Below are 16,611 nucleotides of genomic sequence, written 5' to 3' on the forward strand. Positions count from 1 at the left end.
AGTGTGGAAGTTTAGTTGCCTGGCTCCCTACATTAAGCAGCTTAAAAGGCAAGATTTTGTCACTGGAAAAGGTGCAGGTCCTCATGCCCTCAGAAGAACATATTAGTAAATGAGTGTTACAAATTATTTGTGTGTGAACAATTTTATTTTCCAGATAAGATCTTGCTTTTTCTTTTAAAATTGCTTGTTGTTAGATCTCAGGAAAATTTAAGTTCTTGGGGGTCCTCTAAATTCCTTCTCAAAACATCCCAGTTAGATCAGGTTCCAAAGGGCCATGTCCATTTGAATTCTAAATGTCTCCAAGGATGGAGATGACTCTGTCTTTCTGGGAAACTTGTACCTCTACTCTATTGCCTTATTTGATGAGGGTTTTATTATAAAGAATTACTAGAATATCACCTACTGCATCTGCTTCCTATTTCCACTTACCCTCTTGCTGTACATCTCTGAGAAGGCTCCGTCTCCATCTTCTCCATCACTCCTTTACGTAGGTGAAGATGTGAAACCTCTCATGCCTGTCTTCTCCAAACAGAGCAATGTGGGTTCCTCAGCCACTCCTTGCTTCTTCTCCGAGTCATCTTGGGCACCTTCAGACTGCTCCTACATGCAGCATCTTCCCCATACTGTTGGTTACTATAATCTGGATACAGTGTGCTGAGCAGAAGGCAGTAATCATCCTCCATTTCACCTGCTGGTTCTGCTCTTGCTGATAGAGCCCAGTGTGCAGTGAGCCTTCACTGCCAGCAGGGCCCACTGGTGGCTCGTTCACGTTGCCTGTCAGGACCCCAAGGGCTTTTCTGTTAAGATAGTTCCCAGTTGCTTTTCATATACCTTTATTGTTATATGGAGTTATTCTGTTTGAGGTGCAATGAGTTATCTTCACTAATCTTCAGAAGGATTTGTCAGCATATTCCTTTGGCTTGTCAGGATCTCTCTGAATGGCAGCCATTACTGTCAGCATATCTATCATTTTGTCTTAGCTGGATTTCATAACTGTGAATGATACACTCTGTTCCAGCACTGAGGCCACTGATGAAGGCATTAAATAATACCACTGTATACTTACCATTGAGGAGTGCTGCTTAAAACCAGCTATGGGCCCGGGCTTCCAACAGTTGATACCACTCGTTGGTGTTGCACTTTTGACTAAATTACTGTCTAGAACACAAACATAAGATCTTTTCTATTTTAATAGTTCCTGAATTCTCTTGCTGCTGTCCTTCCACTTGGAGGTGGAACTGATGAGATTCAGGCAGTAAGGTCATCTGTTACTCTGAACACCTGAGTGTGGTATTCAGGCTCAGTGTATTGGTGCTCAACTAATCCCATTTCTTAGAGAGCTACAAGGCATATTTCACTTTACTGATGGAAATGCAGAAATACTTCTCTGTTTAATTGGGCTATTTAAAGGTAAGATCAATTACAACTTTAAAATAATACATATTTAAATACTGATTTTCCTCTGAAAGTGAACCCAACCACTTTACAAATTTCAGTGGCTAGAAAAGCAATACTCAGGAGTTCCTCAATTCTCAGCTGCAGACTATTTTAAATGAAAGAAACAAAATATTTCTCTTTAAATTGAAATACAGAAAATCAGATGGGATTAAGAAATGAAGGTTATTCCTGTAAGGGAAGTTTTTGATATGAACTTTGTCTTTTTGAAAGTTTTTTACAGAAATTCCCACTGGAATAGTATTAGTGCAGAATGATTGTATCTTAACCAGAAGTTCCACATTGGAGATGGAAGAGCAATTCTTCATGAAATTTTTCAAAATAGGTCTTCCTCTTTTAATAAAGAATCTTTATAACTAGAACAAAAAGTATTTGAAATTCTCATGTGCCTCGAGAAATACAATTATTAAGTGGTCTTTTAGCCAAATCTAGACTATGTAACAGCTAGCACGCTGACACTGAAGTGATATGGCATTGTTAAAAGTATTTGAACGCAAGTTTTGTCCAATATCTTACTGGAGATATAACCATGAAGCACAAGGACAGCCTTCAGTACTGCCTTGATACAGAGCTGAATTAGAATAATAGCAGGGTGCATGACATTTGTTAACATATAAGGTAATAATAAAGCATCAAGGGGTTTTGTCATGTCAGATTCTCATGGTATTAACAGAATTCTAGTATTTCTGAAATATTTACTAATATTAAGTTTCAATAGAAAAAAAAATGGATTAATTGAAGTAAATGAAGTAATGTAACTAGAATAGTTTATTTGGAAAACACATTTTTCTACTTTGTATAACCATCTGTTCTCCTAAGATTGCATAATATACCATAGCATAAAATGTGAATGTGTGCAACACACCCAGTAATTTCATATGTATTTCTCCATAGGTTTGTTTCTCTGCTGATGAACTTGTGAACATATTTTTAAAAAACAGTTCTTCATCTATTTCCAAGGAGCACTTCAAGCAAATGAGTCCAGCAATCGTTCAGCAACTATTAAGTTGTTCATGTCAGCTTCCTGAATACAAGCAGACAAAACTTCCACCAACAACTTTGGAAAGTGAGTTATTGTGCTGCTATCAGTGTCGCAACGTTCCAACTCACATGAAGAGGTGCAGGGGCTTCTGGAGGCATTTCATTCATGAATAATCTTAAAACAAACAGGATGAGACTTATGCTTTCTGTAATTTTCTGCTCTGCGTGACTTTATAGTGTGCAGGTCAAATAATAGCACTGTATTGGGAAGTGGGGGAAATTCAGTGGTTTTGATGTTACATTAGAGAGAATTCTTGTTTAATATGGTATGTTTTTCCCCATTTCTTAGAGAAGTGGCTGCTGTAGGCAGCAGGTGAGCTGCAATAGGCTCTCATCAGGGGGTTGCTGGGCAGAAATTTTACAAAATTTCTGCAAGGTTTATACTGAAGTCATTACACAGGTTATATATAAGGCCTCACCACCATGTTAGCTGTCATTTTTTTAATACCATGATGTGGTAAATGCTTAATATAGATAAATTCTCAGTGGTCATTGCTGATTTTTCATGCCGTGATATTTTACAGCAGAGGAACTTTGGGCATATTTTTGTGAAAAGAAAAACTAACAAAACCAATTCTATGGGCAGCAGAAGTTGTGTGATAGAACGGGAACAAGGGCTGAGTCAGAGCAAATTAGACAGCTTATTGCCATTTGCAGTTACAGCCCTCACATGCTACTGCTTCTGGGCATATCTGGCTCTTTTGCTGATGCAGCTTCTCCTCTCACCACTCCCTAGTCCACCATCAGAAAAAAAATATGAACTAAGAGCTTCTTAATACATTTCTGGTGTTTGTTTTTTCTTTAAGTAGGCAAGATTCTGGGAAATGTTAGAACCATAGATGTGCTGGTATATGACTGGAAGAGTTAATTTCTGGCGGGGGGGCTTGGGAGCCAGTAATGGGCTACAAGGAGTGAGCATCTGACAGTAATCACTTGCAGTGAGAGCATCTCTTCTTATGCTCCTGGAAAAACTTGGCAGGCTGAAAATCAGCACCTTCAAAACCTTTATTCTAACATATCTATTGCTAGCTGTAGGTGTCGAGATCCATTAGGAGCTAATAAACCTTTCTTACATTCCAGTTGGCCAACAGTCTTTCTGTAACAGACCTTTTGGTCTCTAAATTACATCTGTTCTTTAAGCTAGACATGTTAGTCAGTTTGTGGGAATAAGCAGAGATATGATTCTACAGTGTGCAGATTAATTGAACTATGAGCACAAATTAAAATACATTAGAAAAGAAATTAAAAGTATGAAAACAAATTAAAGACCTTCATGGATATCCCATTAATAGTTACAGGATGAAGAAATGTACAGAGTAAGGGGAATTATTAAAGCTCCCAAGGAGATAACAGTCCTTTCTTATGTCTCTTTTCATTATCTGAATATGTTGCTGTCTTTTTTTCTTTTATCTTTTCTAAGGTATGGTGATATGCTCATTTTTTCAGATAAGGAATCAAGGGACCAAGAAAATGAGGATCTTACCCAGGTCATGTACAAGGTTCATGGTAGTTTCAGAGTGTGTTTGAGAATTCCCTAACTCCTGATCACTGACATTTTAATGATCTCAGAAATGTTCAGGCCTGCATAGATGAGAAAAAAACTGAACAAAGGGGAAGGTGCCAGAGCCCTTTGTGCAGCTTTTTCCCCATGCTTGGTTGATAAAGATTTCCGTGAGTACAGGGATACTCTTCCTGGCTTGACACAGACAAGCAATGGACTTCATGTTTGACCTATGTCTGCCCTGTGTGCAGGCTCATTAATTTTATTCTTAGTTCTATTTTACTGACAGGCTGTGCTGTTTTGGATAAGTCACCAGGGCCCGACCTTCCATGAGTATCTACTATAACCTATTGGATGTGCAGTCTGTGGGATTTACTGTCTGATTTTATGAGGTGTTGAGCTATTAAAGTGTGAAACATTAAGTGACGCTTTTGAATATTTTGGCTTTAGTTCCTTTATGTCTGTTTTTCATCAGTGTTTTACCTCCATCATAAGAATTTCATACAGATTAATCAGGATTCATACTGTGCAAGAGGCTGGGAACAAGAACAGTGTGTTAAAGAAGAATTATAAGAGTAACCTTCCAAAAATCCCAGTAACCTGGGAAAAATAAGTCACTGGGCCTGGTGTGATGACTAAAGGAACCTATGCCCACAGCACACTTGTAAACAGCATTTGAACCAATAGGTTTGTGTCTAGATCCTAAACTAAATGCCTGCATTCATTTGAAATTTTAGGCCTTGGTCTCTTTACTGGTTTGGTTAACAATGTGGTGTTGACTGTAAAAATACAGAGGTGATGACATAGAGAAACAAGCACAAACCTGTTAAGTCAGGGAACAAATGAAGTCACTGTGCTGCTCTGAGCATCTCTAATCAGCAGTTATGTTCTACTCAGCACTTTAAGGGCTGAAACTTGACTGCATTAACTGTAAAGCCTGAAGAAAAAAAAAAAAAGAAAAAAAAAAAGATTTTTTAGGCTTCCAACTTTGTCATCTGTATTACAAGTGACAAGAAAACAATGAGTGTAGCACAATGAATCACTTCATAACCTCAAAAACAAGTATGAAACAAAGACTCAAATGCAAACAAATGCAGATACTGAATATTTAAAGGTTCCCTTGTTTTATTTTGTTTCTTTTTCCCTACAGAATATGGTTACAGCACTGTTGCAGTTTTACTTATTACTGTTGGATCTATGTTTGGCACATCCCTAATTTTATTTAACTCCTGTCAAGAAATCTATACGCTCATTTTACAGCTGTTTGTTGGTTTGGCAGTTGGGACCCTTTCTGGAGATGCGTTGCTACATCTTATTCCTCAGGTAGGTAATGCATGTTTAAATGTTAATATCTTAGCACTCATGCACACATGCACTTATACACAGGGGAAAGTTTCATTTAAACCTGGCTACTGTTAAGAGGTTTAAAAATAATGCTTCTAATGAATCTGTGAATCAACTACTTAGCATTTCAAATACATCTACACTTTATAGTTCAGAGAGAGATTTCAAGGTCTAAGAAGCAGAATTCAATGAATGATCAATTCAGAAAAAATAGGGTTCTCATTTCAATAAAAACTTTCCAGATAACCCACATGTCCTGTGCAAGACAGGTTCTCCAGATGCTTTCACAGGGCAGATTCTGTAACAGGCTGCAGGAAAAACTGTTCAAATATTCTATAAGACATCAAGAACTCCCTTCACAAATACATCTTGTAGGTCCTGGAACTCTCGACTAAGTTAATACTACTGCCTTGAACAGCACAAGTGGTACAATTTCTTCCAAAGTTCAAAGAATCAGTTTTAAGAATATGCAGCATGTAAAAGAGAAACAAGTTTTCCATTGTGTATTCATTTATTTTTGATTGAGTTTCCTCTAATATGGCACAAGTGTTACAAGGAGACTTCTACTGGTCATTCAAAGAGAGTTTCACGCCTTCACAACTGATTATGGTTGAAATGTTTGTTGATACTGAATGTATTATCTCTGGAAGTGCAAATGGGAGAGTATTTAAAGAAGGCAGTTCTCAGTGAGTGACAGACAAATACCTTCCTTTAATAAACATATTTAAGTTTGAAAGTATTATTTACTATTTCAACAGCTTCTTAAGTTCCATCTTTCTGAAGGGAAGCAAAGTAAAGCTGCTGTTCTCCTAGGGGAAAAATGGATGCATTTGACAGCAGAAAGCTTTCCACGTTATTTTCAGATTGAAGTTTAAATCTGAAGATGATGCAAGCAACTTCTTAGACTTGTAAATATCTATATACTTCAAAAATATATACTCTGAAAGTGCATAAAGGACAATTTAATATAACTCTCTTGAAACAATGCAGCTCTGAACAGTGAAAGATGGTGAAGGCCTGTGATAATTCATTTCATCCATCTACTCAGTCACTTGGCTCAAGACACAATTTAAATTGAAAGAGGTGGCAAAAGAATATCTTGAAAAGAAACCAAATGGACATATGATAAATTGACCCACCAAAACTTAAAACATTGGTACTTTCTTTTTTCTTTGTCTCTTTTTAGACTCTTGGTTTACATAAACATGAAGCACAAGAGGTAGAACATTTCTATGAGGGAAAAGAATATATTTGGAAACTTTTGGGAATGATTGGAGGGATTCATGGATTTTTTCTGATTGAAAAATGTTTCTTTCTTTTGGTAACACCACGTGAACAGGTAAAGTTTTGTATGTTTCATCTTTTAAAAAAATCTCTTCCTTTTAGAGATGTTGTAGTGCACACATTGTCAAAATAACCGTGGAAGTAATTATTGCTTGTATGGCTGAAACATGGAAAGTCCCTTTCTAAACTGCTCCTACCAGACTGACTTTTGATTTCTGTTTTGCTTTGCTCCATAGATTTATATGCTCCGTGAATGTGCTCTCTGTATTTGTAGCTCAGAAAAGGAAACAGTTAATTGAATGTATTTTCTAAGTATTCTAGGAGTGGTGCATGTGAAAAAGGGCTTTTGTCCATATGAAATAATAATGATAGTCATTTACAATAGGCACAGTTTGAAGAGGCAGAAGACACAAATGAAAGCACAATATATTTTGAAGGATGAGATCTTAAAATTTCAAAATGGTTTTTTACTCTTGTCCCAAAGTTTTTCGAAAACTAATATAAATGTTGTGGTCAGTAAGTCCCCAAACTTGCATTAATAATATCTCCCTTCTCAGTTCCACACTGATGGTAATTCTGTTGTCTTATCTCAGTGTAGATGATGCCTGAAAATATGACTGTGCTCAAGGATGTAATGTAACAGTGTGAAAGCTCGTTAAGTTTCTCAGCATGAGAGGCTATTTTAATGTCACTTAAGAAAGCTAAGTGTAAGCTTAGCTTTTTGTGTTTTGCAGAGAGTGTTTAATGACTGGCCTGATTTAGATATTTCGTACTTAGTTTCCTATCTTTGAGTCAGCTATAAGAATATTATGTGAAATTAATGGATTTAGACTATTTTGATGATAATGATATTTAGTTTGGTTAAAAATAAATAAGGAGTTGTCACTAATGTTGCATGCTCGGAGAGAAGAGCATTATCATCATCTCACAATCAAAATAACAAGTTTTAAAATGTCTAAGCAATTTTTCATTTTCAGCTTCAAAACAAAGTATATTTCCACAAGACAATATGATCATTCATGAAATATTTGATTCAATTTTTTTTTTTTTACAAGCATTAAGAGATGTTGATGCTAACAAATAAATATGATTTTTGTAAATGCTGAACTTTCTTAAAAGTTTGAGAAAGTTTGCACCTGTGCTCCTAGGGTTTAAGAACTAATTGCAAAGCATCTTCATTCAGCAGGGCCTTTCTTTAGTTAATGGGCACTGGGAACATTCCCATGATCTTCCAGTGGAATCTGAATTAAATGAACATTCAGGCAGAGACAAATCTACTTCAACCATACAGTTGGTAGGTTATCAATATGAAATACTTCCTGATTATTTTTTTTTTTTTTTTATAATCTTCTTTCTTTGTTCCTCAAAAATGAACCAGATTAGTATAATAAATCAATATTATTTCCCAGACTTTATTTTTTTTTCCTTTATTATGTGACACGATTGTCAGGAATCTATCGATTTTGAAGCTTTTACAGAGAAAATTCAAACACAAATTTTTCTAATGACTTTTCTTAAGTGTGTATCAGATTGATATAATTACACAAATCCTGTACTACCTACTGTTGAGAAAATTTTGATTTCCTTCCTCTCTTCTTCTTAAAATTATATTAAATATAAGGGCAGACTCTCCCATGGGAAAGACTTCAGGATTTTCTACAGTGAGAGTTAAATATATAAGTACTGAACAGAAGAAATCTTGGTATTTTCTTGAGCATTTTTCCCACAAATTAGGAAAGTAGAATTTCGGTATCAGGGAGCAGTGCTTTCCTGTAAGAAATTACGTAATTCCCTGTCCATCTGTGGAGAATATACAAATAGATTTGTCTTTACAAAGTAAATTCACTCATTACTTCTACCCCGTTTTCTCCTTTTCTGACCAATTTCTTCACCTTATATGGAATACTTTGATATCTATATTCCTGGTAATTTAAATCAGAGACCTTCTGTAATGTGAATTCCATTTTAACAAGCAGCTGTGATGGATAAGAGTCTCATGAGCCAGTGCTCTTTTCTGAAGCACAGTTGAGCAACTGTCACTTGAATGCAGAGCAAACAGCCTGCGGAAGAATGTTTACTAATTTGTGAGTCATGTCATAGCTTCCTGTTTATGATAATGAACAATCTAGTCCTTCCTTTCAGCTGCAAGATCACCCTAAAGTTATGTATATTGTATGAACTAGCCTGACTTAGCTAGTTTGTACAAGAGCAGCCAATTTTTCAGTCATGTGAGTAATAGTAAGAAAAACACTGGTTGACTAAGAAAAGCTTATAAATCCTACAGGTCAGTGATTAGTCCTGCAGTTTTAACTCAGAGTTCAAAGAAGTGGCATGTGAATAAATATTACAAGAGAACTGAAACAATCATTGGAATTCATATGGCTGGCTGCAATCATGGGAATTAAAAGAGTTTTATTTTTCTTTCAAAATGTAGAATTTAAAAACCAAATCCTCTTCTTTTGCTTCTCTTGCCTCCATAGCACAAATCCCACACCACAACCAAGCTAATACCAGCCAAGAAACATACCTTGTTTTGCAGCCAATACACATCTCAGCTATTGTTTTTGCAGTGGTGGTTGCTGCCCCTAACAAAGCACACTACTGGGCTGCTGCTGACTCTCCTCTGGTTGCCATAATAGCTTTAATATGCTTTTTATGCTTTGCTTGGGCTACTAAACAACAACAACAAAAAGATAGTGATTAGTAATCCAACATTTCTAGTTTCAAACAACTATGTGTTTTGGCATATCTCACTCTTTCATAAATCTCCAATTTCTCTAGACAGAAAGAGGAGTTTGAGGAAGCCAGAGGGTCAGACAGACATTCCTCACCTTCTCCCTTCTTTTCCCACAGTTGCAGTTTCTGTAATTAAACATCAGTGTTGATGCATCAGATTAACTCCCCGGGACAAGGACAAAGCTGCTGTATTTTTCTTTACTTCTTCACTTTGGGTAAAGAATATGGTAGAGCATGCTCATGAGCTATTATGTCTGGCCAGAGATGCCTCATGATGATCAAGCCCTAATGAAGGGCCAAGATGTGGGGCTTTTGGGGTCTGTTCACCCTGAAGAACAAAAAAACTTTTTTTTCCTTTAGTTTCAGTAACTCCGATGGAACAGTTTTTGTTCTGAGTGTAAATGAAATACATCCTGTTGAGCTACATTATAATAATTGCACATGCTGCATTTTTTCTTTTAAGCAAGCAGCTTTACAAACAACAGGGAGAGTAGGGGAGGAGAACTCAGCTACTGTGCTTGTAGCTATTATGAGACCTGTGATCCTCTTTTTCAGCCTTATAATTTCAGAGTAATTGTGAAAGGCATGGAACACCAAAGAGGCCGGTATACTCACATTTGGAAGTTCTCTGTTCAGCAGGAAACTACAATGGTATTTTTATGACAAACTTGAAAGATAAAATTTGAATTATGATGTCCTTTATAGTTCTACATTTGGCTCAGATATTTGTTTATTCAAACAGAAGCATGGTTTTTTTTGGGGGGGCGGATTACAAAGCTACAAAAATTTCTGAGCAAAGTTTGTATTTTTTTATTTCTTTCTGCAGTATCCATCACACTGCCAGCACTCAGTATGTTCTCTAATCTCTCTTAATGTTCTCTATGGAAATGACAACAGCAATCTTAATTTCAGAATGCCTGAATTCATTCTATATTTTCCTATACTTATAGCAGCAAGAGGAAAAACCCTTTAACACTGCTCTATTATCTTTTCTTTTAATTAGAGAAGCCCAGAAGATTCTGAATCTGCTGAAGTTCCTCCAAGCAACAAGGTGATCAGCACAAAAAGTTAGTATCAATTAAAAGTCCAGACAAGCAATTGGAAAAGTTTTAAGACCTAAGATGGAATAGAAAGTGTGAAGCTGGCTTAGCTCTGTGTTTGCTGTGTGCTACATCACCACATCTGATGGTGCTTGGATACGTATTTAAATCACTGCTTAAAGACCTTTACAACTGCCAACACTGTAATTGTGAAGTTCATTACTCTTATAGTGTCCACGCTTTAGTGTTTGTTTATTCACTGTTGGAAGCTATTTTTCTCAATCCTTTGCTTCAAAAGAAACATTCAAAATTTAATATGAAACAGATTTTTATAATTGTAAACTTTGCTGGGGCCTTTATTCTGAAGGTAGTGAAATAACTGTATTTTGTTTTGTTCTTTTTTTGGCTCACTACATTGGTATAATTCTGCTTCCTTCTTCTCTTACATGGTAAAGCAATAGCCCCTTTGAACTAGAAATGATTTATTACATGTATGGAATTCTGCACTCAGGATGGCTCTCAGTTTTAGGATAAACTGTTTTCTTCAGAAGACACTGAAGTAATTCTTGTCTTCTGTGTTTCAGTGCTGTTTTCTCCATAAAGCTCTGACTGTACTTGTGTAACCTTGTTGAATTTAGTGGTGTTGAAGTCATTCAACTGAGAGAAAAGGATTTTAATTGAAATCAATTCATTTACTATAATCAACCTTTTTATTGTTATCTCAAATCACATGTCATGAGTTGCTTTGTTAAACAATCTCATTATCTTGTAGGTTTTCAGTATTCTTCGCTGTTCTTGTGGACTTCCTTTCCATTTCTGAGACATTTGAATGCTGGATTTCAATTTTTTCAGTGTCACCTATCTAGCAGCTCACAATCCAGTGCCAGTTTCTGTAGAACTGTCTACTCTATCTCTAGGTGTTTCCATTCTGTTCAGGAATAACACCCTGCTAGACAAAGAAAGATTCCTAGTGATCTCAGTGTTCTCTGTTGCTAAAGGTTTATAACTAAATTTGGTGTGTCTTTTTGACTAATATTTTTTGCTTCCATTTCTTCCTCACAGTTCAGTTTTACCTTTGTATTAGAAACCTGTAAGTGAAACCATGGTAGGGAAGGGAAGTTGCTTTGAGGGTTTCTTAGTGGTGGTAGTGTTTGGTTTGGCTTTTTTTGCTTGAGAATAACTATTTTCAAAGTTTCTATCATAACAGTTTTTTTTTTCAAGGAGCTCAAAGCAAAAACTTGCTGAACTTAATATTAATTCCATCCTCAAATGGAATGGAGTCTGACACCATAAGGCAGAAGCCTGACACCTCCAGAAAAGCATTTCAGGTAGGACTGCAAGAGGAGGCAGCCCCTTAGACAGCCAATAAGTAACTCAGAAAGCAAGGAGCTACTGGAGGAAAAAAGACCTCTCCACTGGCCCTCTCCTTCTCATATATCCACTCTCATTCTTCCAACTTCTTAAAAGATAAAACAGTAGCATTTTTTCTTTTGTATTCTCAGATGTTAACTAGAAATATTCTTGCTGTATGAGTAATGAAAATAATGAAAAATAGATCTATTTATGGATAAATGTTTGCTTTAAACTCATATTCAAAGCTCAAAAAGCTTGATCTGTGGGGGAGTTCTGCACACATTGGTTTTATTAAGAAACTTATGGAACAGAATTTGCTATAAGTATCAATCCCCTTATTTCAGCAGATAAAATTATCAAAATAAAGGGAGAATTGTTTTAGATCAGGAGGCTTTATAGAAATTGTGACAATTTGATAGCTAAGTTTCAGTTGCAGCAGTGTAATGCAGGTGCTTTAAATTTTAAGGTGCTTTAAAATTGGCTAAAAGCAAAGGAATCATTCTGATTTGTTTATATATGCATCTTCTTAACTTTCAGTTGAGTAAGTTCATGATGTTTATATTCGCATTTGCTCCATAATGTTAACCTGACTCTCATGTTATATTATAAACAGCACACTGGAATGAGCTCCAGTATTTATGCTAAGTCTTTCTCAACAATCAGCTCCTTGCATAAAACAGACTAATAATGTCTCAGGGCAGGCCCTGATTTCGTCTTCACCACTCTTTACTACCGGTCACAACCTTAACATGGTGCAGCAATCTATTATTTCTGTGTAACTCATGCTCTGCACTATTGATTATAAACTGCACAGTGTTTAGAAAGAACTGTGCTAACTGGGGACATCCATGTCTGGCTCTGGAAGCTGGCAGGGAAATCTAACAGGTCTGCCAACTGTTCTGAACCCACAAAGCTTCCAGGCAACTGGGGAGGATTTTCTGAATGCGGTTGTTATGCTTTTATGTGTACTGTGTTGGCTTTTTTATAATAGCCTGAAAGCTTCAGTTCTAGGCAGTTTTTATAAGACAAACATCCTCCCCCATTACTATAAAATGGTCACCTCTGAAACAGCATTACGGAGGTAAAACCTCATGATAACAATATTCAGGCAGTTCTGCACAGCTCCCTAGACTTACACATTATGTCTGTGTGGAGTCAGCAGCACTTGGGGAAAACACATGTTACTTAGGCCCCAAATCATGGCCTCGCTTCTCCAGGCATAAATACAACTCTTTGCAAAATGAACTGTCCATTCGACAAAGAGGGAATTTCCAGGAGGCCTTAGAAGGTCCTGCTTGCAAGACTGTGGATAAAATGGATTGTGGATAATTTTGGGGAGCTTACAAAATTTGTTGCAAAGCCCAGACCTTGAGCCTAAATGTTGGGCTCACTTCTACTCAAAGAGGTGAAATCCCTCCCATAAGTCCACTCATCTGGGTTACTGACTAAATAGAGAGTATCCAGTTCCCTGCCTTGATATCAATACTTGTATTAAATCCAGTGCCTCTCTTCTCATGTAAATAGCCTTGCAAAATATCCCAAGCATCAAATGTGCTGTTCACACTAAGTTCACTGAGCAGAATGGGAAGGAAAAACAGCTATCTGCATCCATGAGTGATGCTGTAGAAAGGAGTACGATGAGCATAACTGCTATTAATTGATTGGAACAAAAGCTGGAAATGACTCTGTAACACTGAGCTAATAGTCGTACTCTGAGGCTTATTGCCTTTTAGCTCTTTCTCTCTGCTTAATGCAATCTCATAAAAAGCATAGCCTGAAAATATAACTCATTATTATTATTATTATTATTATTATTATTATTATTATTATTATTATTATTATTATTATTATTATTGTAATGCTTTACAGCATTAAAATGATCAGCTTCATGACACTAAATATTTCATTTCATTGTAGCTACACAGTTCTGAGCATAATGGTATAAAAACTCCCTCTTTTTAAGTTAAAGCAATATAGTATGCAGGAAAACTTCTGAAAATTTGTCAAACAAAGCCAGGAAGGTACTTTCTGGTATTTTAATCTCTGAGTGTTTTGAAAGAAGTGCAATAACAAGGACAGAAGAGTTTAACACAACTGTCCTCCGGTTCCTGTGGCTTTCTGGTATGTGTCAATTCTACAAAAACAAACATTTGTAACATAGCAAAACTGATAACATCTGTTTGTGTTTGAACTTCTAGGCATTTTTCTTGCTTTTTTCTTTCCCCCCCCCCCTTTTTTTTTTTTTTTTCTTTTTTTTTCCTAGATAAGAGAATTAGCTTGTTAGCAATCATGGTTTTGGTGGGTGACAGTCTTCACAATTTTGCTGATGGCCTGGTAATAGGAGCAGCATTCTCATCCTCAACAGAAACAGGTGTGACAACGACTATTGCTATTTTATGCCATGAAATTCCTCATGAAATGGGTAAGAAATATATGTATTTTCCTGACTAGCTTTGTAATTACAGGTTTTCCTAAGAATGCTTTCCTGTATTATATTAGTGGGAACTGCTTATGGCACCATCTCCTTGACAGGTCAAGGAGAAATGGTTTCAAACTAAAGGAGAGGAGATTTAGATTGGGTATAAGGAAATATTTTTTACAGTAAGGCTGGTGAGAAAATGGATCAGGTTTCCCAGTGACGTGATGGATGCCCCGTCCCTGGAGATGCTCAGTCAGGCTGGATGGGGATCTGAGCACCTGATCTAGCATAGGTGTCCCTGTTCATGAAGGAGAGTTGGACCAGATGATCTTTAGATGTTCCTTCCAACTCAACTGATTATTTGATTCTGTGGTTAAAACATGTTAAATGTGGGATGAATATATGAAGAGGGTGTGTACTTCTTGGTTCCCTTTAAAAACAGAAGTGGAGACATCTTCCCTAGTATGATTGGCTGCCATTTCATCTCACTTCTTCCGTTGTAAATTCTATCAGCTCAGAGTAGCTCCTTATTCTCATGTTTATAAACAGAAGAAAACTGTAAACTGTGAGCAAGAGCCATGTGTGCCAAATGGCATGGCTGACACAATGGGCTATGCGAGACTTTTAATATGCAGTAGAGCCATTTAACAATGTAATCTTCAGGGTACTCTCACTCCTGCTTCTAATCAAGACTAACAAGATAATAAGGGAAGATATATGACCCATTTTACTAGCAGACAGGGCTGCAAGATAGCTCTATTGAAAAATTTCCCCAATTATCTCCTTGTTGTAAATCTTTCAGTATGGCTGAAGCTGTTCCTGACATTGTGTTGATGAACATATATACACCGGCAACTCCAAAATGAGAATTTTTGGATTCTGGTTTCTTTTTATTTTTAAATGACTGGAGTTTTCAAGTGCTGTGTCTGTAGAAAACTTCTCCCCCTCAAAAGTGGATGGGGAATTATTGTAAAACTGGTAACCCATGTTTGTATAGCAAGGAAACTATGAAAGAACTGAACAGCTAACTCCAAGGGGACCTTCTTAATTCTGCTGCAGTGGTGCAATGTCAAAGTTGTATTTCCAAATGAGCAGAGAAAAATTCAAATAATCATTTGCTGTGGGCCTGCTAGGAAATCATTTATTTTAGAAGAAAAAATATCTGTGATGATTTGTTTTCTCATGTACAGTTTACTAAAGTTAATTAGGTTTGAAATCAGTGGAATTAAACTGAAACTGGAATTGGATGTGCATAGGTTTTTCTGTACAACACTGAAAGACCTGGATGTAGATACACTCATGATTTTAACTGGCAAGTTCCCAATCAAGGAAAATCTAGAAACTTGGGGAAAATATGTGACTTCTCTTTTGCATTTATCCAAGCTGGAAATGTCACAGAACATTGAGAACTAGCAGAAGTTACTCCTGTACACTCTATGCTATCTTTAGGAACAGCTAAACAAATACAAGCTGTTTGGGGTGGTTGTTTTTCCACACAATATGAGTATACAACCAATTCTATAGAAATCTAAGGGCAATTCTCCATCCTTCACTGTCTCCTTTGTACATTTATTAGGAATAATCTTACAAACAAATTTAGCCACTAACAATTTTTTGTCCTCTTTTTCTCTATGCAGGGGATTTTGCTGTGCTACTGAGTACAGGGCTCCCCACGAAGATTGCAATTTTGATGAATTTTATAAGTGCACTAACGGCGTTCTTAGGACTTTATCTTGGCCTTTCTGTATCAACGGATCCATGCATTCAAAACTGGATTTTTACAGTTACAGCTGGAATGTTCTTGTATTTATCTTTAGCAGAAATGGTGAGAAATTTTGCCTATTAATATTTTTTCCTTCTAACAGCCACATCATAGATGAGTGTCAAATTAATGCAGGGGGATGAACTTAAAGGGAAATAAATTTTATAGGCTTCTTGGGAAGAGCGTATCTTCTTCCCTGTATGTGTGCTGAGCTTAGAAAAATGGTCTGGTTTTGTTTGGTGTCACTATCACTATAGATGTAATAGTAATGAAAAGGTGAAGCTGTAAAGAGGGTAACATATGAATAAGATGCAGGACTTTTACACAGGTTAACATTATCAATAGAAGAATTAAAGATAACCGAAAATAACATAAAGAAACATTTGAACATGCAGAACTTTAAAAATCTTGAATAACCTGATATCATTTTTCTTTTTTGATCCTTTTCTCTGTATATTCTTAATCCATTATTTCAACTTCAATTCACAGTTTCTGAACTAAAATGTGAGATGTTCATTCTGTGCCCTTTCTGGCCTGCCTTTTTATCTCAGAGAGGCTTGGATGAGTTCCTAAGCAATTCAAAACCCATTAGATTGTCTCACAATTCCCATCATTTTTCGTAGTTCTAGTTCAATAGCAATGATCTAACTACAGAAAAAAATATATATATATATGT

The 16,611-nt window shown here is 36.4% G+C and overlaps 1 protein-coding gene and 1 long non-coding RNA gene across 10 annotated transcripts in view; one reads left to right on the forward strand and one right to left on the reverse strand.

Moving 5' to 3' along the window:
* Window positions 1-16,611, forward strand: part of SLC39A12 (solute carrier family 39 member 12) — a 34,208-nt gene that overhangs the window by 12,557 nt on the left and 5,040 nt on the right. For 2 of the 9 annotated variants that reach the window (XM_015853509.3, XM_015853512.3), the window contains 7 exons: window positions 2,350-2,521; window positions 5,148-5,320; window positions 6,528-6,680; window positions 7,809-7,919; window positions 10,365-10,428; window positions 14,018-14,176; window positions 15,811-15,998. In XM_015853509.3, the coding sequence (XP_015708995.2) occupies window positions 2,350-2,521; window positions 5,148-5,320; window positions 6,528-6,680; window positions 7,809-7,919; window positions 10,365-10,428; window positions 14,018-14,176; window positions 15,811-15,998 (1,020 nt within the window). Of the gene's footprint in view, window positions 1-2,349; window positions 2,522-3,916; window positions 4,825-5,147; window positions 5,321-6,527; window positions 6,681-7,808; window positions 7,920-10,364; window positions 11,376-14,017; window positions 14,177-15,810; window positions 15,999-16,611 lie in introns of those variants that run through there. The other 7 variants (XM_085538666.1, XM_015853511.3, XM_015853510.3 and 4 more) reach the window with 6 other exon arrangements.
* Window positions 1,373-16,611, reverse strand: part of LOC107309057 (uncharacterized) — a 46,049-nt gene continuing 30,810 nt past the window's right edge. Inside the window, exons 3-4 of the long non-coding RNA XR_001553054.3 lie at window positions 4,821-4,934; window positions 1,373-2,611 (exon numbers count right to left, since the gene is read on the reverse strand). This is a non-coding gene — a long non-coding RNA (uncharacterized LOC107309057). The remainder of the gene's footprint in view (window positions 2,612-4,820; window positions 4,935-16,611) is intronic.

Source organism: Coturnix japonica, chromosome 2 (genome assembly GCF_054131305.1).
Source record: "Coturnix japonica strain WE chromosome 2, WE-NBRP24, whole genome shotgun sequence".
Lineage (NCBI taxonomy): Eukaryota > Metazoa > Chordata > Aves > Galliformes > Phasianidae > Coturnix > Coturnix japonica.